Source organism: Bos grunniens, chromosome 7 (assembly GCF_055505025.1).
Source record: "Bos grunniens cultivar Pamir isolate PY7600 chromosome 7, Bosgru_T2T1.0, whole genome shotgun sequence".
NCBI lineage: Eukaryota > Metazoa > Chordata > Mammalia > Artiodactyla > Bovidae > Bos > Bos grunniens.
Genome location: NC_141171.1, coordinates 75,142,190 through 75,164,575, shown reverse-complemented (window position 1 = coordinate 75,164,575; position 22,386 = coordinate 75,142,190). Strand labels below are relative to the sequence as shown.

The following is a 22,386-nucleotide window of genomic DNA, read 5'->3' as shown; positions in this document are numbered from 1 at the left end:
AATTATGTTGAACATCTTATCTTGTACTTATTGACCATTTGTGTATCTTCCTTGAAAAAAATGTCTATTCAGATCCTTTGCCCATTTTTAATGGGTTATCTGCCTCTTTAATATTGAAGTGTAAAAGTTCTTATATATATTCTGGAGACAAGCCCTTTATCATATATGATTTGCATATATTTTCTTTTTGTATGATTTTTACTTTCTCAACAGTGCCTTTTGAAGCCTGAATGCTGTTTTGATATAGGCTAATTCATCATGCTTCTGGTGTCATGTCTAAGAATTTTGAAATCCCAGGTTACGAGGATTTTCTTCCCAATGTTTTCTTCTAAAAGTTTTATATTTTTATCTTTTACATTTAGATCTGTGACCTATTTTTTTTTTTTTTTTTGGAGAAGCTGTGAAATATAGGTGGAGTTTCATTTTTTAGCATATAGATATCCAGTTGTTTCAAAATCATTTGTTGAAAAGGGTATTCATTCTCCATTAAATTGTTTTTGCACTTTTCACAAAAATCAATTGCTATTTATATGGGTGTTTTTGGTCTCTGTTCTATACCATGAATCGGTGTGTCTTTCCCTTCACAAATACAACACTGCCTTGACAATGGTAGCTTTGTCTTAAAATTGGGTAGCATGATTCCTTCAACTTTTTCAGAATTGGTTTCGCTGTGTTAATTTTCTTTGCTTTTTCATGTAAAGTTTAGAATCAGCTAGTCTATCTACAACAAAAAGTCCTGAAATTTCCACTGGAATAGCATGTCTTCTGATCCATGAACATGGGGCATCTCTTCATTTAGCCCCTCTGATTTAGATCATTTTATTGTTTTCTGCTTCTAGAACCTTTACATCTTATATTTATTCCTAAGTGTTCATTTTCTGAAGATGTTGTAAGTTATTTCCTTTTGAAACTTTTTGATCCTGTGACTTTGATAGTTGTCTCCTTGGAAATTTTTGCATAAACCACAGACAGGAAAGTTTTTGTCTGCTCTAGTTTGTAGTCTTTTGTTTCCTTTTCTTGCTTCATTGTACTTGCTAGAAAAAAAGAGGTGGTGGAAATGGCCATCCCTGTCTTGTTCTAGATGTTAGTTTTGAAAGCATTCTAACATTAAGTATTATGTTAACTGTATGCTTTCATTGATGACCTTTATCAGATTGAGGAAATTCTCATCTATTAATTGTTAGCTGATTTTTCTCATGAGTGGACTGGAATTCTCTCAAATGCTTTTTTCTATATCAGTTGATCCTTTTTTTTTTCTTCCTTTAGACTCTTAGTATGGTGGATTATATTGATTTTCTAATTTTGAACCTGCTTCTCTCTCCCATCCTTTTCATTCCTAAAATTTCTTATCAGTCTTGCTAGAAGTTTATCTGTTGCTCTTTTCAAACCCCAATTTTTTAATTTTAATTAGCCCTATTGTTTCAGTTTCATACACTTTTTTTTTTACACATCCTTCTTCAGACTTCCTTGTGCTTGCTTTGGGTTTATTTTGCTCTTTTTCTAGTTTCTTAAAATAGAAATTTACTAGTTTTGAGACCTTTTTTAACAAAAATGATTGATACTATGATTACTAAGCACTGCTTTAGTGGCATTCCATGTATTTTGATATTTTCATTAAGTTCAAAATACATTCTCTTTTTAGACTTTCCCTTACAGGCATGGATTATTCATAGATGTTTCTTATTTAACTTCCAAGTGTTTGGAGATTGTCCCTTTAACTCTTTTCTAGTTTTATGGTCAGGGAACACATTTTATATGATTTTAGTTCATTTCTTTGTTTATGACCCAGGATATATTCTCTTTTGGTGACTATGCCACATTCACTTGAAAAGAATGCTTATTCTATTTTGGGATGAATTTTAAATAAAGTAGATCCATATGGTTGTTGGTACTTTTCAGTCCTACATCCTTGTTGATTTTCTAGTACTATATGTTACTGAGTGGAATCTTTTAAGCCTGCAACTGAAGCTTTGTCCATATGACCTTTCACTGATGTTAGTTTGTATTACTTCTTGTATTTGTAAGCTCTGATGTTAGGTGCATACATATTTAAGACTCATATCTTGGTGAATTCTTTTATCATTTTTTAATATACTTTACTCTATTAACTTTGATACAATTTCACATAAGTCCATTTAATCTATTTTGGGAAGTAATGCGCAGAGTGTTTAGGAACATAGCCTGAGTCACAATTGCCTGGATTTGAATCTCACATCCAAGTACAGGTATGTGACCTTGGGCTTATCTCTTACCTGCTCTGCTGTTCTGGTTTATTTGTAAATGGGATACTCTCATTCAGTTTGGAGAATAACATGAAATGATTCATCTAAAATATCTGACAATAGTACCTGACAGTAAAAACCATCACTGCTAACCACAAATGTTAGATCAGAAATATCTAGTTTTTAAAAAGTATGCCACATAATTTAGAAAAGGTTAAAGTGCCTATTTTAAAAAACAGCACTTATGAAAACAAGGATTATTCAATCTAACCTGAGTCAAATACAATAGGAACCTTCCTTTATAAGTTTTTCTTTATTCAGTAATTCCTTACAGTATCTACTTTCTAGCTTGTTAGTTAAATGAACAGTTCAAAATCATATATTATTAACAAGCAGTCTAACCAGACTAATACAATACCTGGTGGTTGCCTGTCATTACCAACCACCTGCTGGAATCCTGTTTAATTAGGTAAGAAAGTCACACAACTACAGATGGGCTGAATCTGAGGGTGATTTAGTATTAAGGACAGTTGTAACAGTGATGGGGTAGTCCATGTGGCGATGGTGGTAAAGAACCCACCTGCCAATGCAGGAGACGTAAGATTATGACACGGATTCCATCCCTGGGTCGGGAAGATGCCCTGGAGGAAGGCATGGAAACCCACTCTAGTGTCCTTGCCTGAAGAATTTCTTGGACAGAGGAGCCTGGCGGGTTACAGTCCATAGGGTCATAAAGAGTATAGACATGACTGAAGTGACTTGGCATGCCCATACAATGGAACCTAAATAATAAAAGTGACCAACAATGCATAAAGCAAGTTTTTGATGCATATTAAGCATATTTGTCATCATCTTGTGTTATCTTTAAAAAACCACTAGAAAGCAAAGTGTCAACTAGGTAATAGCTATACTATCATAACTTTTTTCCTTACCATGTATCTTGTTGTTGTTCAGTCTCTAAGTTATGTCTGACTCTCTGTGACCCCACGGACTGTAGTCCACCAGGTTCCTTTGTCCATGGGATTTCCCAGGCAAGAATACAGTTTCCCAGGTTGCCATTTCCTTCTCTAGGGGATATTCCCAGACCAGGGATCAAACCTATGTCTCCTGCATTGGCAGGATTTTTCACCAGTTAGCTACCAGGGAAGCCCACCATGCCTCGTACTTTAGTGCTAAATTTAAAGTGAGTGGAGACAGCTTTTTATTGTGGTGCTATTATCACATTGCCAAAATAGTTAGAAGAGAAACAAATAGAAAACCACCTGGCAAAGGAATGCATTTCAGTAACTTTATTGAAAGGTATATCCCTTAGTACCAAAACATAATGGGAGTTGGTTAGGTTACCTCTGGCAACTCAAAATTAACACTGATGTATTCAAAATATTGAAATGTATCAGTATTTTGGGAAAACTGTAAAGTTATCCATAAAACATGGTTTACCAAGTATGAGATACACTGTGGGTCTTTGGTTCATTTTCTGATGCCTCTATAGCCATAAAATGATGTCAAAACTGGGTGCAGCCATCCTGGATGGATTCAGGCTACACACTGCACTGAGTAACTCTGCAACACTTTAACCCTGTAGATCTCCAAACACTACACCTCAGCAACCTTATACTTATGAAGATGCCTACTTATCTTTCCTAATACTTGCTTTTGGCACACAGTAGGGGCAATTAATGTAAGTATATTCTCTTCCTTTTAAGCAAAATTCTAAGTTAGAACCAAGTTTTATAAAAACAGTCCTCAGTAAAAACTGATGGAGTGTTAAAAAGTTTTCAGAGTGACGCTAATTTGTTTTGAGTTACTAGTACAGTAAAAACTAATTTTCTTGATGGGACTAGACTGAGGCAGTAAATTTTATATAAAACTTTTAAAATCATGGATACAAACATCACCTGTTTTCTAGAAAAATATTAAAGATAACATGCCAAAATTAATGAGTTGGTAGTTTTGCTTTACATAAATGCCCTCAAATTTAAATGTGATTTCTATGTAGCAGTAAGGTCCACATCTCTGGGTTAATAATTACTTGCATTATAGGTGCCAAGAAACTAACTATTCTCACTGTCTAGAATAGTGACCCTCATTGTGCCTTAAAAAGTGCATTTGTGAAATGGTGGTTTTGATGTAAACCTCATAGTTTAAGTAGGTTACCCTTTTTAAACACCACCTAAATACAATATATTGACCCAATATAGAAACTTGGATCAATGTTAGAAATGAAGATTCACAGTTTACCTTTCCAGGCTTGTCATTTGCATTTCACATTTATACTGTTACTTTGATTTGTATGTTTCATAGGTGAATTCAAATTTGAGTAATTCCACTATAGGGTAATGTTAATTAGGCAGTTTTCCCAAATCTGAGAACACCGATGCTAATCTAGTTGTGATGTTTTGAGGCTTCACAGCTTAAATCCGTTATAATATTATGGAATCCACAGCTCAGGATTGTGGAGAAAGGCTTCAGAAGTTTTTTGTTGCTGTAATCATCCTATTTAACAAACAAAAAACCAAGTTATTAGAAGTCTGCCAAACAAATTTTACTACCTGTTAAAATATCTAAGATTCATAATCATGTCTTATGTAGATGTGTTCTATGTTCACATTTAGTTTTGGTAGGAAGAAAGTTAAATCACCACAGTGAGTTAAACTTAGATGGTAAGAAAGTCTATCATATATTCCTGAGGAGGTTTACATTTTTTATGCATGTAAATACTTTCCACTGTTCAACTATTAGAGCAATGATACACAACTACAGTGCTGAGACACCCTGGCAGTTTCCAAAGACCCAGTGTAGAAACCACCTGTCCTAACTTATTTTTCTTTGAGTGTAACACCTGAGTTCATACTGATTTTCCTAATAAGCTAATAGTCTCAAATGAGTTCAATGTATGGTTCAAAATTTTGGTCCTGTCCTTTACTCAGGCTTGTGTAACTTTAAATGAACTAAAGGTGGAGTCTACATGTAACAAAATGATATGCAATTAGGAAAAAAATACTGTTTTAGTGCTACTTTTAAAGTTTACATTATTAAGGAGGATGTGGCTTTGTAAGCTGACAATTTAATGAAATGGCTAACGTATATATCAAAGTTTAGATAATTCCTTACTCTTGGGATGTTGTATTGATACCTTGAATGTAGTGTGCTTGGTCACTAATTTGGGTCAAACTCTTTGTGACCCCATGGACTGCAGCCCACCAGGCTCCTACGTCCGTGGGATTTTCCTGGCGAGAAGACTGGGGTGGATTGCCATTTCCTTCTCCACGAATGTAGTACATGCCCTCAAATATTAGCTGACTAGATCAGTGAGGTCATTTTCCCCTTTGCTATTCCAACTCCATTTTGTTTATTTTGAAAATAATTCAGACTTATATTCTTGAATTGTAGAAGAAAATTATATAGCATTAGAAAATTTTCTCTAACGTGGAGGATAACTACGAACCACATTTACCAATTAAGGGACCGTTTCGGGAATTGTTGGAAGGTGGGTTATCCTGTAGTAACTATGCCTCAGTTGCCGTGCAGTACGCCCAGAAACAATCCATTTCAACTTCTGAACGTTTGGTTTGGCACACTTGTTCGATGAATATTCAGCTAAACACTTGGATACAAGCTCCTGCCAGAAAGTCAAATCTCTGCCACTAATCTGTACGTAAATTAAAAAAAAAATGTTAATAGTCCTATAGTTTTCATTATAGTAATTAATAATTACAATCTTATTAACATGTCTTTCCGTGTCAAAAAAATTTAAGGGTAAGTTACTTAAGTTTCAAGCAAACACATGACATCTCACTTTACTTTAGGAACAAGTGGTTTAGTTTTTTTTACAGCTGTGAATAGGATTTAGGCTATGACCTTGACATACCTTGGAATGTTTCTGAAGACGTTCTACTCCTTCTGTTAACTCTATATACTTCTGTGCTTGGATCTCCAATGCGATGATAGACAATGCCAACACAGATGGCTAAAAGAGATACATTTTAAAATAAATGTTGAATATGACAATAGGTATATAAACAGATTTAATCTTTATAAAATATTTACCTTTGCTTTAGAAAATATGATCCTGCAGTAGCATGCCTTAAGTTGGGCTTCTAGTCTTTCAAAATTAAGGCTACTCTTCCTTTAAAGAGAAAATGAAATTTTATGTAGGTAATTTTACATCGAGTCAAAAGAAATTTTTAGAAAAATAATGAAGTCAATTTTAAAGTGAAGATTATGCACACTTATCATAGAAAAATAAATTATTTGAAGAAGTTTCCTTCCTTCAGAGACATTAACTTAAGGATACCATAGATGAATTTTAAATAATTTGGGCCAAAAAAGAAAAATTTATTCTACAACTACCAAGGTTTCTTTTCATTTTAATAAATCTGTTTTTGAATTGAAAATTTCTTTTTCCATAAATTCGTGTTCGATGCTTGCCTATTAGGTTCTGTAACTAGCCTATAAATGGAAAATGTAATGTTAAAGAATTTACCATCTTAAGAATTCAAAGACTCCAAGAAGCTACTTTTGACTGAATGTCTCCTCATTTTTGCTGGAGAGTGAAGTGAAGTGAAAAGTGGCTTAGCTGTCATTTTACTTGATTGAAATTCTCCCAGCATACTGATTTTATGTAACATTCAGACAATATTCTGGTTTCTACATCTCCTTTGTTGAAAACAAAGCTCACATACCTTTCATGTGGCACGTTCTCTTGAAGGAGTGAGTAATAGAGCTGTAGAAACTGAAAGGCAGTAGTAGCTTTGACTTTCCAACACACCTTCTCCAATACAATCTTCTCCATTCTCATCAAGTCTGAAACCGTGAACCTGTACTGGCTTATTCGGATCAAGTCAGTTGCCAATGGGACATTCCTTTCCTCTTCTGTTGATTTTACAGCCAGATAGAAGCAGCTTAGTCCAACACACCCAAGGTGCTTGGGCTGTACCTGAAAAGACAATAAGTCCATCTCTACCTTATTTCAATTAAAAAAAAAGTATAATCTAGAACTCAGACCCATCACTTAGAAAAATGTATTTGTGAGGTGAATTTCTCAGTGGCAAAGGACTTAGCAAGATCCACTGATGCCTCACCTGTAGGCTGTAACCATATGCACCCACTTGGAACCAATTTTTGAGTAAATGGAGTAAGTTGCAGCGTACTGTTTGCCTTTAGCACGTAACAATTCTTAGTTCTTCTGGTTTTTTAAATCACTGAAGAATGATAAGCGGTAAGTTATTTGGTCAAAGACTCATATGAGGATTGAAATATCTTACAGCTTATACACAAAATTTCTTTTCAGAATGTTGTGTTTTTCCAGGCTGTTTTCTTTGTAGTAATACTTGTGAAATGTTTTTAAATACTGTGACACTGTTTACTGTACCTGTAAAGCTCTCTTCACTACCAAGCTTTTAAATTTATCCATCATTTTCTGAATGTCTACAATCAAAATTCTATCCAGTTTATTTAAAAAGCTTTATTTTGGCTATGCTGGGTCTTCCTTGCTGTGCGGGCTCTCTCTAGCTGTGGAGAATGGGGCCTATTCTTCATTGTGGTGTGTGGGATTCTCATTGTGGTGGCTTCTCTGTTGCAGTGCATGGGCTCCAGGGTGTGCGGCTTCTGGGGTCTAGACCACAGGCTCAGTAGCTCCGGCACATGAGCTTAGTTGTGTGGCCGCATGTGAGATCTTACCAGACCAGGGGTTGAACCCCAATCACTTGCATTGGCAGGCAGATTTTTTACCACTGAGCCACCAGGGAAGCCCTCTATCCACTTTAAGTTTCAGCTCAACTGAAGCTTTAAAAAGCTTTTACCAGTATTTGGGCTCTCCTCTTCTTAGAACCCCTTCAGCAATATATTTATATTTCGTTTGAAGTATAATGTAATTCTTTTCTTATTATTCCTTGTACTAATGATAGTTGTAAGTGCAAACATTACTCCCACTAAGATTATAATATACTTGAGGAACAGATGCATGTCATTCACCTGTGACACATTTAGAATTAAAGGTAGTGCCTACACATGGTGTCTAAAAGAGTTGTGAACAAGTTTCTTGAACCATTTAACAAACATTGAGCTCTTTCTGTATATGTTGCATTCTGTTAGGTACTTTGAATAAAACATGAGTTTCATTTTAAGTGTCACATTATCTCATTATCTGCCAAAAACCATGGACACAGAGAAGTCAGATGTATTTTTAACAATTAAACTCTGAAAGCTACACAGATGTCCTGCTTATCCAATACAGGGTACAACTGTGTATCTGCTCCTTCAGAAGATACTCTCTACTATATGCAAACTTAGGCTGGAAATGCCAAGCATAGGCATGACTTGGGTAACTTTAAGGCTAAACCAGTTGGAACTTTATTATATATGAACAAAGATCAAAAAATATACTCTATTGACCAGGTGGTAGACAGCATGAACAAAAAGGGAAAAAAAAAAAAAAAAAATTCTAATTTTTAACCCACAATCTAGCATTCTGCCTTTAACACATTTCTTAAAAACAACAGTAAAAAAATGAAAATACCCAGGCTATCAAACAAGACTTTTAAAATTTTACAACAGCCAGCTCTCCTACTGAGAGGCTTTGCAATGATTTGATATTAGACTATTATTCAATGTCAGAAGTTAAGTTTAATAGCTGATGCATTACTCTTGATTAAAAGGAAGAATATTCATCAATGTTATAGTACACAGAATTACCACAACGTTTTGGTTACTTGCCGAAAACAACAAAAAAATGGTCAAGTTATGAATACCAGCCCAAAGCTGGCAATACCATGTCCAAAACACATTGAGCAAAATCATGAAATACTCAGGGTAATGCAGCTTTAAACATACCTTCATTTTAGACAGGAATCTGTCCAGTAAATTCACAGCTAGAGAAAATGTCTCCGTGTCAAAGCCAAAGAACTGAGTTAGACTAAGAAGATCTTTTACTTCAAAGTCCCTCAGTCTTGCAGTCATTCTAAGGCCATTATCATGTGCAGATTCAATTAGTCTCAAGCCGCAGACCTTTGGCTGACATCTCAACTCCTGTTCCAACAGGGCATTCAGCTGGTGTAGCAGTTTCTGAGAGTCAGTTGTTGTCAGTACCTCTATCATCTATATATAGAACAAAGCCCAGAAAGGAGTGAAAGAACAGCCCTTCCTGTCCTGCCAGGTGCCTTATAACACAAGCATCCCCTCTCTCAATGCTATTAGTGAGTCTCAGTCATTGCCAAGGGCCATCTGTTATTCTCCCCCTCCCCAACCAGTTGGTTACATCCATCCTAAATTGTGACTTCCTAGACGGCCTTTTCAAAATAAATAAATAAATGCTAATCTTCATGCCCAAACTTTGAAATTAGACGGTAGTATGTATTCTGCCGCTTAGTAACAATGTGAACTATTCAAGTTAGTCAATTTTTCTTAGTCCTCAGTTCCTAATCTGTTAATAGGTTATTACTCATTTCATAGACTTATGTGAAATAAAGGTAAAGAATTTGCTTGCTATGCAAGAGAAACCAGTTCGATCCCTGGGTTGGGAAGATCCTGTGGAGAAGGGTATGGCTACCCACTCCAGTATTCTTGCCTGGAGAATTCCATGAACGCCCGAGCCTGGAGGGCGACAGTCTATAGGGTCGCAAAGAATAGGACACGACTGAGTGACTAACACGTTCAGTTTCAGGTACACAGGTATCTAGCACATATAATAGGTGCCTAATAAACACCTGGACAATATTAACGAGCTTATTTATAGTCTGTAAAACGAGGCAATATCTGCGTCTTTAAATGGCTGTTAAGATTAAACAAGATGATTCAACTAAAGAGTTTAGCATAGTGCTTGGCACTCAGTGCTCAGCAACTGTTAACTTTTATTGATGTTACGAAAGGAAACTCAGGTGTTAAGAGCACACGCAGTGGGGACAGGAGGCTAATCCATCCTGAAAGAGGAACCTGGGAGTTTCATTAATTTAGGGCAATACTGAACGCCTACTATGCCCCAGGCACAGGCTATATGGACAGTCCCTCTCCCCAACAACCGAAAGGCAGGAAGCAGAGCATCTTCAGGGTTGAGCGACGGAAGAGGTGGACAAATGTGGAGTCACAGTCTTCATGGATCCAACTCTTTCGCCCCCGGGATGGTGCCTGGGACCACGCCAACTTGACATTAAGACGCCTAGGGAGGTCTAATCTGGCCCCGCCCCTCCAGGCTCGGACTAGCCTGAACTTGTTGCTCGGTCTAAAGTTAACCGAGGAAAAGGGCGCGAGACGAATCCTCCACCCCGGCCCCTAACCCCCACCCCGCGCCCCCAACCCTGCTCCGTAGCTGCACCCTGCAATCAACCCCGAAATCCCAGCTCACCTTGATTGCGACTGCAGCTCCTCAGCGGTAACCACCCTCCCCGGGCCTGCTCTCACCTCACCCCACGATATACGATCCGAGAGGCCTACGAGGCGAGAGGACTCGCGGGCAAGAGGGGACAGGCCCGGGGAGGGGGAGCCGTCTTGGGTGGGGGTTTCTGCAGCGCCGCCGAGACGACACTGCCCTTCTCTGGGTCAGTTCGGAGCCGAAGGGGCCGCGCCTGGCCTTCCGAGTAATATATTGGAGGGCGGGGCTTTCTCGCTGCGATGGGAGGGGGGAAGTGGGAAGCATTTCCCCGCTAATTGGTGTAAGTCTTTTGATGGATGGCTCCCGCTGTCCAAAGAGGGCTGGTCAGTAGAGGGAAGATGTCCGGCCAATCAGCACACGTTTTTCATTATCCCCGGAGTCAAATTCTCCGCCCCTTGAGACCACGCCCCTGCCTCTAAGCGTCTCTCATTGGAGGATTTCCGCAAGTGTCTTCGATGAAGAGGGGGAGTTAACCGCTGCGTTTACTAACCCAGGCCCGGGTAAGGCCTCTGCTGGCAAAAGGATTGGCCAGAGTATCGTTCCAGAATGTACTGGGAGTTTTCATTCAGTTCCGTTTAGTAGAGTGGTTCTGCTGTGTTTCACAGTGGCTGGTTCTAACAAAAAAGTGAAACCCCTATTTTTCATTACAGATGGAGAGGTGGTGGGTTTTCTGTGGTGTGGTTTGTGAAGTTTCTAGAAGTCTCCCCATGTGCGCTTTGGAAATCACTGGTTCCTTGTCTTATTTTGCTTTTTGTAAAATTTAATCAAAGAGTGGAGTTGGGCTACATAGATTCTTGGTCTTCCTGAATTTCCTGAATTTGAATTGTGAACGAATTAGAAAAGTTGGTAGTTCTATAATGGCTTAAAACGAAAGGTATGTGGTTGACCCTTAAGAGGAATGAGTAGACAAGAATGATTGCAATGATTAAAAATCTGAGTCCACAGATCCCGTGTGTGAAGCGATATTATTCTTTTTATTTACTGGCCATGAACTTAATCTCTGCTTGTGAGCCTCTGCCTGGTAAGTGGGAAAATAATTAGTTTGAAGCGTTCTTGGACTCCTTCCCTCCTTTTTTTCCCTATTCTCACAAATGCGAAGAATCTGCATTAAAAAGGGGTTGAGGATTGGAGAAGGAGGAGTTGGTTATCATTTCTAACGGACTGTATGTACTTTGACGTCTCTGTTCTCATGGCCTCTTCCTGGTTAGTGGCTACCTGGGTTTTGAAAAAATGAGAATCTTAAAGGACATCTCTGTTGTTTGCCCTGCCAGGTGCTTCCCCGAGGCAAATGACAGGCAAATGACGCAGAACCAAGCCTTGAATCGGGGGCAGAGTTATGAGGAGAAAAGGGTAGGGAAAACCAGGGAGAAAACGTTAATGCCTCAAAAATATTGTCGCTAAAGCATCACTGGGTCCGTTTGTCAAAGCTCCGTTTGTCAAAGATCCGACCAAGGAAGGGTCCTTGGTCCTCCTTGAAAATGAACTCATGGAATGAGTATAAAAGGGCAATTTAACACATTTGCTGCTACTGCTGCTGCTAAGTCACTTCAGTCGTGTCCGACTCTGTGTGACCCCATGGACGGCAGCCCACCAGGCTCCCCCGTCCCTGGGATTCTCCAGGCAAGAACACTGGAGTGGGTTGCCATTTCCTTCTCCAATGCATGAAAGTGAAAAGTGAAAGTGAAGTCGCTCAGTCATGTCTGACTCTCAGCGACCCCATGGACTGCAGCCTACCAGGCTCCTCCGTCCATGGGATTTTCCAGGCAAAAGTACTAGAGTGGGGTGCCACTGCCTTCTCCGTTAAAACATTTAAAAAATTCTTTTTACAGTAATGCGTGAGTTTACAAATGTACATATTTCTCCTTTAGTAACAAAGGAACCAGTTAGGAACCAAATTAGAAATATAGGTATATATATATATATGCACTCTTTCACTGTTTATTGAAGACATATTGTATGCCAGTGGAGGATGGGATATACTAGTTCCTGTCCTTGTGGAACGTGTGGTTTTGTGGATAATATAAACCGATTTGTTTTGAAGTCACAGATTACTAACTAGGTTTTAGACTTTTAGCAACTTTTTAATCACATTGAGTTTCCATTGTCGTTTCTTAAAAAAAAATAGGAGCTAAATACACTTTATTCATAGTGCTATCAGGAGAATTAAATAATACAAAGTACAAAAAGAGGTAGGCATTATGCCCAGAGCACAGTAAGTACTTGATAGATAGTATCCTTTATTGCTAACATTTCTTTTGAAATGTTTTGCTGAAGGATGTATTTAATTCTGTTTTATCTATTTTAGACTTAGTCTTCTAGAATCAGATTGTTAGAATTATCTGTTATTGTTGTTGTTTAGTTGCTAAGTCATGTCTGACTCTTTGCAAATCCGTGGACTGTAGCCCACCAGGCTCCTCTGTCCATGGGATTGTCTTGGCAAGAATACTGGAGTGGGTTGCCATTTCCATCTCCAGTAGAATTGTTTACTTAACACTAATAAAAGTATCTAAAGTGCATGTATTAATTTCTATGCCTTTTATACTTAAAATTTTCACAGCAGCCTTAGGTAATATATCACTGTTTATGTAATAAAAATGTTTCTCTTACATTATGATCTTATTATTACTTTTTATTAAAACCTGAAATTCCCTGTATGAAAAAAACTGTTTCAGTAGTACTGAAGAAGCATTGATTAAATAGAAATCAAATCAAATGAACATTTTTTACCTTTTCTCCTAACCTCTCACCTCCACTGTCATTTTTATTCGATAATATTAGAATACAGACTGTCATTTAAATAACTTAAAAATCCTAATTAGCAAAATGTGCAAATGTAAGACAGTTATGTACTACTGTAAAAGAAAAAAAAATGAGCCTTTTGTTAACTGTGATTTTATTTTTAAAGACTTGTAAATTGAGTGATGAGACTATCGGGAATCTTTTAAAGGACTGACTTCTAGGCTATTTTCTAGGCTCAGTGATATATTCAGCTGTCAGTTTCATACTTTCTTCTCCATCAACAGTTAAGTGCAGGAAGAACCAAAGCTCAGAATAATGGCCTTAAGGCTGGGCAAAAATCCAATACAGTAAGAGGAGGCTTTAATCATACTCTTTACATTACAGACTGTTGAAGTACCTTGAGCAGCAAAAAATTATAACAAGCAGGTAAACATGATGGCTTGTCAAATGCTGCCCTAGCTGTGGGAACTTCCTCCTTGGTTCTGTTTCTATCGTGGAGACTGGAGGAATCTTTGCACCTCTCCTTCTGTTAAGGCTCTCTGACAAATGTCCAGAACTTCGGAATGTAGCCTTGTCCAACAGTGACGAGGGCCAAAAAAATGAGGATCAAAGGGATCACAGCTGAATTGTCTTCCCCTCTACTTCCTGATCCTTCCTGGAAACTACTTATTACAGCCCCCTCCATGTATCCAGATGTTCTCTGGTGCATCTGCTCTGTCTTAGAAGAGAACTTGCTAGATCGTGGCTTCACGCAGTCTTTGTTGATCTCTGGGATAGTTTGGGGCTGAGAAATTGTGTATAGTTTGGGTGGTGATGGGAAGGCAGGGAAAAGGATACATAGAAATCAGATTACTATCATTTGTAAAATAGAGTGGAAACCTGCCATATAGCTCAGGAAGCTCAACTTGGTACCCTGTGGTGACCAAGAGGGGTGAGATGGAGGGGGGAGTCAGAGGGAGGTCCAAAGGAGAGGGGATATATGTATACATATAGCTGATTCACTTTGTGTGTGTGTGTGCTCAGTCATATCTGACTCTTTGCAACCCTATGGACTGGAGCCCTCCAGGCTTCTCTGTCCATGGGATTCTCCAGGCAACAATACTGGAGTGGGTTGCCATGCCTGCCTCCAAGGGATCCTCGTGACCCAGGAATTGAACCCAAGTCTCTTATGTCTCCTGCATTGACAGGCGAGTTCTTTACCACTAGTGCCCCCTGGGAAGCGACTCACTCTGTAGTAGTGCAGAAACTCCCACAACATTGTAAAGTGATTAGATGCCAATAAAAACAAAATTAAAATAAAGAATGCCCAGTTAAATTTATATATATAATATTATATAAAATTGTATCTATAAATTTTACACAATATATATTATATAAATAAAATTATATATTTATTATACATCATATAAAATTGTACAATATATAAAATTATATATATATATAAATAAAATAGACTGGTAATTTCAATTATATGTTGCCTTTGAGAGATTCTAGCTACCTCAGATAAAGTCACCCTTTCCAATTAATTGAGATATTCACTGGAAAAATAAACTTTGTCAAGTAACCACTGCCTGGTTATATAAAGGTACCTGGAGACATTGGATGGAGATCTCCCACTTGCTTGCATTTAGTCTTATGGCCATAGATTCTGTTGAGTACAGGGCACAAAGCAAAGATCAGCCAATAGTCAAGAGTTTATATTTATTACATATTTCCCATGTGCTAAACTTAAACACACATGACCTTATTTAGTCCTCAGATTAACAACTGTGATATTATCTTGAGAAATGAGGAATACCGTGTATATCTCCTACTTGCTAAATATGCTTAACTGTTTTCTGTTTACTAAATGTACTTAGCAGGGCTTCCCAGGTGGTGCAGTGGTGAAGAATCTGCCTGCCAATACAGGAGACCCAGGAAATGCAGGTTCAATCCCTGGGTCAGAAAGATCCCTGGGAGTAGAAAATGGCAACCAACCCCAGTGTTTGACAACCTACTCCAGTATTTTTGCCAGGAAAATTCCATGGACAGAGGAGTCTGGTGGGCTACAGTCCATAAGGTCGCAAAAAGTCACACTTGATTGAGCTACTGAATGTGTGTGTGTGCGTGGGCACACACACACACACACACACAAATATACTTAACAAAAAACTTGAATTTTGATTTTACAGTATTAAAAAAAGTTGTAACCTTGTAAACTGACTCCTCAACTTCAATACTCATTACCTTTTTGCCCATGCTGTCCTTTTACTTTCTGTTTGTCCAGCATTCAATGCATATTTATTGAGGACTTTCTGGATGCCAGACCATTGTGTTTTGTAGTCTCAGATTAAAAATGTTAACGATTTTGGGCAGTAGGGTGTGTTGATTGTTGTTCTCTGTGACGATAGTGGTTGGAAGGATCGGCTGGGCAATTCTCCAGGGGCCATCTGTTTCTTTTTTGAAGGTGTCTCTGGGGTCTGCTGCTTTGGTAGGAGAAGGAGGGATTGGGGATGGATAATAAGTTCCCAATGGAGAAGGGAATGGCAGACCACTTCAGTATTCTTGCCTTGAGAATCCCATGAACAGTATGAAAAGGCAAAATGATAGGATACTGAAAGAGAAACTCCCCAGGTCAGTAGGTGCCCAATATGCTACTGGAAATCAGTGGAGAAATAACTCCAGAAAGAATGAAGGGATGGAGCCAAAGCAAAAACAATACCCAGTTGTGGATGTGACTGGTGATAGAAGCAAGGTCTGATGCTGTAAAGGGCAATATTGCATAAGAACCTGGAATGTTAGGTCCATGAATCAAAGCAAATTGGAAGTGGTCAAACAGGAGATGGCAAGAGTGAACGTCGACATTCTAGGAATCAGTGAACTAAAATGGACTGGAATGGGTGAATTTAACTCAGATGACCATTATATCTACTACTGCGGGCAGGAATCCCTTAGAAGAAATGGAGTAACCATCATGGTCAACAAAAGAGTCCAAAATGCAGTACTTGGATGCAATCTCAAAAACGACAGAATCATCTCTGTTCATTTGCAAAGCAACCCATTCAATATCACGGTAATCCAAGTCTATGCCCCAATCAGTAATGCTGAAGAAGCTGAAGTTGAATGGTTCTATGAAGACCTACAAGACCTTTTAGGACTAACAACCAAAAAAGATGTCCTTTTCATTATAGGGGACTGTAAACCAAAAGTAGGAAGTTAAGAAACACCTGCAGTAACAGGCAAATTTGGTCTTGGAATATGGAATGAAGCAGGGCAAAGGCTAATAGAATTTTGTCAAGAGAACACACTGGTCATAGCAAACACCCTCTTCCAACAACACAAGAGAAGACTCTACACATGGACATCACCAGATGGTCAACACCAAAATCAGATTGATTATATTCTTTGCAGCCAAAGATGAAGAAGCTCTATACAGTCAGCAAAAATAAGACCGGGAGCTGACTGTGGCTCAGATCGTGACTCCTTGTTGCCAAATTCAGGCTTAAGTGGAAGAAAGTAGGGAAATCCACTAGACCATTCAGGTATGACCTAAATCAAATCCCTTATGATTATACAGTGGAAGTGAGAAATAGATTTAAGGGACTAGATCTGATAGAGTGCCTGATGAACTATGGACGGAGGTTTGTGACGTTGTACAGCAGACAGGGATCAAGACCATCCCCATGGAAAAGAAATGCAAAAAAGCAAAATGGCTGTCTGGGGAGGCCTTACAAATAGCTGTGAAAAGAAGAGGAGTGAAAAGCAAAGGAGAAAAGGAAAGATATAAACATCTGAATGCAGAGTTCCAAAAAATAGCAAGAAGATATAAGAAAGCCTTCTTCAGTGATCAGTGCAAAGAAATAGAGGAAAACAACAGAATGGGAAAGACTAGAGATCTCTTCCAGAAAATTAGAGATACCAACGGAACATTTCATGCAAAAATGGGCTCGATAAAGGACAGAAGTGGTATGGACCTAACAGAAGCAGAAGATATTAAGAAGAGGTGGCAAGAATATACAGAAGAACTGTACAAAAAAATCTTCACGACCCAGATAATCATGATGGTATGATCACTGACCTAGAGCCAGACATCCTGGAATGTGAAGTCAAGTGGGCCTTAGAAAGCATCACTACAAACAAAGCTAGTGGACGTGATGGAATTCCAGTTGAGCTATTCCAAATCCTGAAAGATGATGCTGTGAAAGTGCTGCACTCAATATGCCAGCACATTTGGAAAACTCAGCAGTGGCCACAGGACTGGAAAAGGTCAGTTTTCACTCCAATCCCAAAGAAAGGCAATGCCAAAGAATGCTCAAACTACCACACAATTGCACTCATCTCACACGCTAGTAAAGTAATGCTCAAAATTCTCCAAGCCAGGTTTCAACAATACGTGAACCGTGAACTTCCTGATGTTCAAGTTGGTTTCAGAAAAGGCAGAGGAACCAGAGATCAAATTGCCAATATCCGCTGGATCATGGAAAAAGCAAGAGAGTTCCAGAAAAACATCTATTTCTGCTTTATTGACTATGGCAAAGCCTTTGCCTGTGTGGATCACAATAAACTGTGGAAAATTCTGAAAGAGATGGGAATACGAGACCACCTGACCTGCCTCTTGAGAAATTTGTATGCAGATCAGGAAGCAACAGTTAGAACTGGACATGGAACAACAGACTGGTTCCAAATAGGAAAAGGAGTACATCAAGGCTGTATATTGTCACCCTGCTTATTTAACTTCTATGCAGAGTACATCATGAGAAACGCTGGGCTGGAAGAAGCACAAGCTGGAATCAAGATTTCTGGGAGAAATATCAATAACCTCAGATATGCAGATGACACCACCCTTATGGCAGAAAGTGAAGAGGAACTCAAAAGCCTCCTGATGAAAGTGAAAGTGGAGAGGGAAAAAGTTGGCTTAAAGCTCAACATTCAGAAAATGAAGATCATGGCATCCAGTCCCATCACTTCATGGGAAATAGATGGGGAAACTGTGGAAACAGTGTCAGACTTTATTTTTCTGGGCTCCAAAATCACTACAGATGGTGACTGCAGCCATGAAATTAAAAGATGCTTACTCCTTGGAAGGAAAGTTATGAGCAACCTAGATAGTGTATTCAAAAGCAGAGACATTACTTTGCCAACAAAGGTCCGTCTAGTCAAGGCTATAGTTTTTCCTGTGGTCATGTATGGATGTGAGAGTTGGACTGTGAAGAAAGCTGATCACTGAAGAATTGATGCTTTTGAACTGTGGTGTTGGAGAAGACTCTTGAGAGTCCCTTGGACTGCAAGGAGATCCAACCAGTCCATTCTAAAGGAGATTAGCCCTGGGTGTTCTTTGGAAGGAATGATGCTAAAGCTGAAACTCCAATACTTTGGCCACCTCATGCGAAGAGTTGACTCATGGGAAAAGACTCTGATGCTGGGAGGGATTGGGGGCAGGAGGAGAAGGGGACAACAGAGGATGGGATGGCTGGATGGCATCTCTGACTCGATGGACGTGAGTCTGAGTGAACTCCGGGAGATGGTGATGGACAGGGAGGCCTGGTGTGCTGCGATTCATGGAGTCACAAAGAGTTGGACACGACTGAGCGACTGAATTGAACTGAACTGAACTGAATAAGTTTCCTTCCTTATTCAGATATCTTTCTATGATGCTAACCTTCCTTACAAAAACATGTATACACACACACACACACATCCCTCTACAAAAAATTTTGACAGAGTTGGATTTGGGAAATGAATACTTTCTTTTTTTATTGGAGTATAATTGCTTTACAATGTTGTGTTAGTCTCTGCTATACTAAGAACTGAAACAGCTATATGTATACATATATCCCCTTTCTCTTGGACTTCCCTCCCACCCCACCACCATCGCACTGCTCACAGAGCATGGAGCTGAGCACTGAGCTGAGTTCCTTTTACTATATAGCAGGTTCCCACTAACTATCTGTTTTACACACATGTCTGTGTGTGCTCAGTCATGTCTGACTCTTTGTGACCCCATGGACTGTGGCCCACCAGGCTCCTGTGTCCATAAGATTTTCCAGGCAAGAATACTGGAGTGGATTCCCATTTCCTCCTCCAGGGAGTCTTCCCAACCCAGGAATCAAACCCGAGTCTCCTGAGTCTCCTGCGTTGGTAGATGGATTCTTTACCACCGAGCCACCTTGGAAATCCGTTTTGCACATGATAGTTTATGTATGTTAATCCTACTTTCCCAGTTCATCCCATCCTCCCCTTCCCCCTCACCCCCTGTCCACATGTCATTTCTCTACGTCTGAGTTTCTGTTCCTACCCTCCAAATGTTTATCTGTACCATTTCTTTAGATCCCACATTTATGTGCACCTAAATATACAGTATTTGTTTTTCTCTTTCTGACTTATTCCACTCTGTATGACAGGCTCTAGGTCCATCCACATCTCTGTAGATGTCCCAATTTTATCCTTTTTTATGGCTGAGTAATATTCCATTCTGTGTATGTACTATCCCATGTATGTACCACATTTCCTTTATTCATTCATCTGTCGATGGACATTTAGATTGTGTCCATGTCCTGGCTATTGTAAATAGTGCTGCAATGAACTTCAGGGTACATGTGTTTTTCTACAGTATGATTTTCTCAGGATATATGCCCAGTAGTGGGGTTGTTCTATTTTTAGTTTTTTTAAGGACTGTCCATACTGGCTCCATAGACACATATCTCCATAGTGTCCATATCAACTTACATTCCCTCCAGTAGTGCAAGAGTATTCCCTTTTCTCCACACCTTCTCCAGCATTTGTAGTTTGTAGATTTTTTGATGATGGCCATTCTGACCAGTGAGGTGATACCTTATTGTAGTTTTGATTTGCATTTCTCTAATAATTAGAGAATGTTTTCATATGCCTTTTGGCCATCTGTATGTTTTCTTTGGAGAAATTTTCTAATCTAGCTTTATTGTTCCTTTGCATTGCACTAGAATAAGGGACCTCATAGGCCAGAACCTTTATTCTCTAGACAGGCCTTAATTGCTTGGAGTCCCCCACTTCCTCATTTCTTTACCTTTTAACTCTTTAACTTTTTATCTGAGTTTTGATTTAGCCAAATTAAGAGGTTGGTGCAAAGGACATTGCAGACAAAAGCAACAGTATGTGCAAAGACACAGAGGAAAGAGACTAAGATTTCTGTAAGTGAAATATAGATTAGTCGGCTAAAGCATGGAGGGTGTCTGGGGGGTGTTTAGCAATGAGATGGGGAATGAAGCAGTTGCTTATCCTAAAGGACCAGGTAGTCATATATACTATTATTGGGATTTTGAACTTTAAAGGCTTCTAGGAACCATCCATGGAATTTAAAGAGAATACCACATTGGATTTGTGCTTTAGAATGACCATTTGGCATCAGTGTGAAAACTGGAAAGAGGGAACCAAGAGTAGAGTTCAGATCAGATCAGTCGCTCAGTCGTGTCTGACTGTTTGCGACCCCATGAATCGCAGCATGCCAGGCCTCCCTGTCCATCACCAACTCCCAGAGTTCACTCAGACTCACGTCCATCAAGTCAGTGATGCCATCCAGCCATCTCATCCTCTGTCGTCCCCTTCTCCTCTTGCCCCCAATCCCTCCCAGCATCAGAGTCTTTTCCCATGAGTCAACTCTTCGCATGAGGTGGCCAAAGTACTGGAGTTTCAGCTTTAGCATCAGTCCTTCCAAAGAAATCCCAGGGCTGATCTCCTTTAGAATGAACTGGTTGGATCTCCTTGCAGTCCAAGTGACTCTCAAGAGTCTTCTCCAACACCACAGTTCAAAGGCATCAATTCTTCAGCGCTCAGCCTTCTTGACAGTCCAACTCTCACATCCATACATGACCACAGGAAAGAGTAGAGTTAGGAAGAACATTTAGGAGCCATGGCCTTAACCTAGGAAAAAATTGGAAGACTCAACTGAGGGAGTGAGAGTGGGAATGGAAAGGAGATGGATTCAAGGGACCTTAGAAGGTCCAGCTGATGGATTGTGGTGATTTATTAGATTTGATTGGCTAGGAGATCAGGATGAAAGAGTCAAGAATAATGTTCACATTTCTGGTTCAGGCAAAAATTGAATGGAGAAGTCTATTTATGTGCTAAGATCAGAAAATACCAGAAAAGAGACCAAGTTTGCGGGGGAAGACGTTGAAGTAGTGATGCCTGAGGAAATTCCAGGGGGAGATGTCCAAAGGCATCCAGAGAAACATTGGTGCCACAGATATCTTTGAGACTCATTAGAATATGGGGGGGGTGGTGGTGATTGACTCATGGAAGTAGAATAGTTAGGGACCATTGGAGATTGTAAGAGAAGCCTGAGGAGGGAGTCTAGGGAACAGGAGTCTGTGAAGGGATCTTGAAGGAAAGGACTTGTTGCAGGATTCAAGAGAAAGTGTTTCAAGAAGAGAGTGAACACCAGTGTCTGATGCTATACTGAACAACCAAGAGAGGAAATGAAATCAATGAATGTGTAACCCACTCTTGTAAGGAACTTGAACTAGGATAGAGGCCCTGGAGAGGGAGTGGATGTGGAGTTGAGAGATTTTATATTTCAAAAATGAACTAAACTTGCACATGTTTGTACAGTAACAGGAAAGAGCCAGCAGAGAAAAAGAAGGATCTGACTACTGCAACAATCTAAGTCCTCATATGACACTAGTCAATTTGCATTTAGTCAGCTGTATTGTTATGGAAGCTTCTAGTCAAATACTCACAGACTACAATGGAAGCAAACCACACAAAAGGGCAGAGATTCTATGTGTTTAGCATGCCTAAAATTTTCTAAATAGATGTTAAGAAATATTGCTACATGCTTGATAAATGTTTGTTTTTTATAGCTATTTTATATTCAGCATTTCCAGTTTCAAATTATCCAAAGCATTCCTCTTGATTTAAAATATTCTGACTTGTCAGTTTTAGGAACTTTATATCAGTGTTGAAGTAAGAGTAATAAATAAAAACATGCATTTTATGTATCCATGTATAGTTAAAATATGACAGAACAAGGCATCTATTTGCTCAAGCTTTAAATATCGAGCTTTTGTTGGAAGTCAGCCATACATAGATTGAATAAAATAG

At 39.1% G+C, this 22,386-nt stretch overlaps 1 protein-coding gene and 1 long non-coding RNA gene across 3 annotated transcripts in view; one reads left to right on the top strand and one right to left on the bottom strand.

Annotated features, from left to right (window-relative positions):
- Positions 1-3,496: 3,496 nt before the first annotated feature.
- Positions 3,497-10,770, bottom strand: CCNG1 (cyclin G1). Of its 2 annotated transcripts, XM_086413780.1 has the most exons (7): positions 10,564-10,770; positions 9,057-9,320; positions 6,908-7,161; positions 6,273-6,351; positions 6,094-6,192; positions 5,680-5,874; positions 3,497-4,718 (listed from the first exon to the last, which is right to left on the bottom strand). In XM_086413780.1, exons 2-6 carry the CDS (start codon positions 9,318-9,320, stop codon positions 5,683-5,685), a joined length of 888 nt encoding a protein of 295 aa, XP_086269906.1. In that variant the 5' UTR covers positions 10,564-10,770; the 3' UTR covers positions 3,497-4,718; positions 5,680-5,682. The 2 variants fall into 2 exon arrangements, with proteins under 2 accessions (XP_086269906.1, XP_086269907.1); XM_086413781.1 differs by lacking the exon at positions 9,057-9,320.
- A 191-nt stretch (positions 10,771-10,961) lies between these two features.
- Positions 10,962-22,386, top strand: part of LOC147369837 (uncharacterized) — a 122,922-nt gene continuing 111,497 nt past the window's right edge. The window contains exon 1 of the long non-coding RNA XR_015168584.1: positions 10,962-11,090. This is a non-coding gene — a long non-coding RNA (uncharacterized LOC147369837). The remainder of the gene's footprint in view (positions 11,091-22,386) is intronic.

Coding starts and splice junctions, on each gene's coding strand:
- CCNG1 (XM_086413780.1), bottom strand. CDS start 9,320: ATGATAGAGGTACTGACAACAACTGACTCTCAGAAACTGCTACACCAG. Junction 6,193..6,272: donor TCATATTTTCTAAAGCAAAG/GTAAATATTTTA, acceptor TATCTCTTTTAG/CCATCTGTGTTGGCATTGTC. Junction 5,875..6,093: donor GTCTTCAGAAACATTCCAAG/GTATGTCAAGGT, acceptor ATTTACGTACAG/ATTAGTGGCAGAGATTTGAC.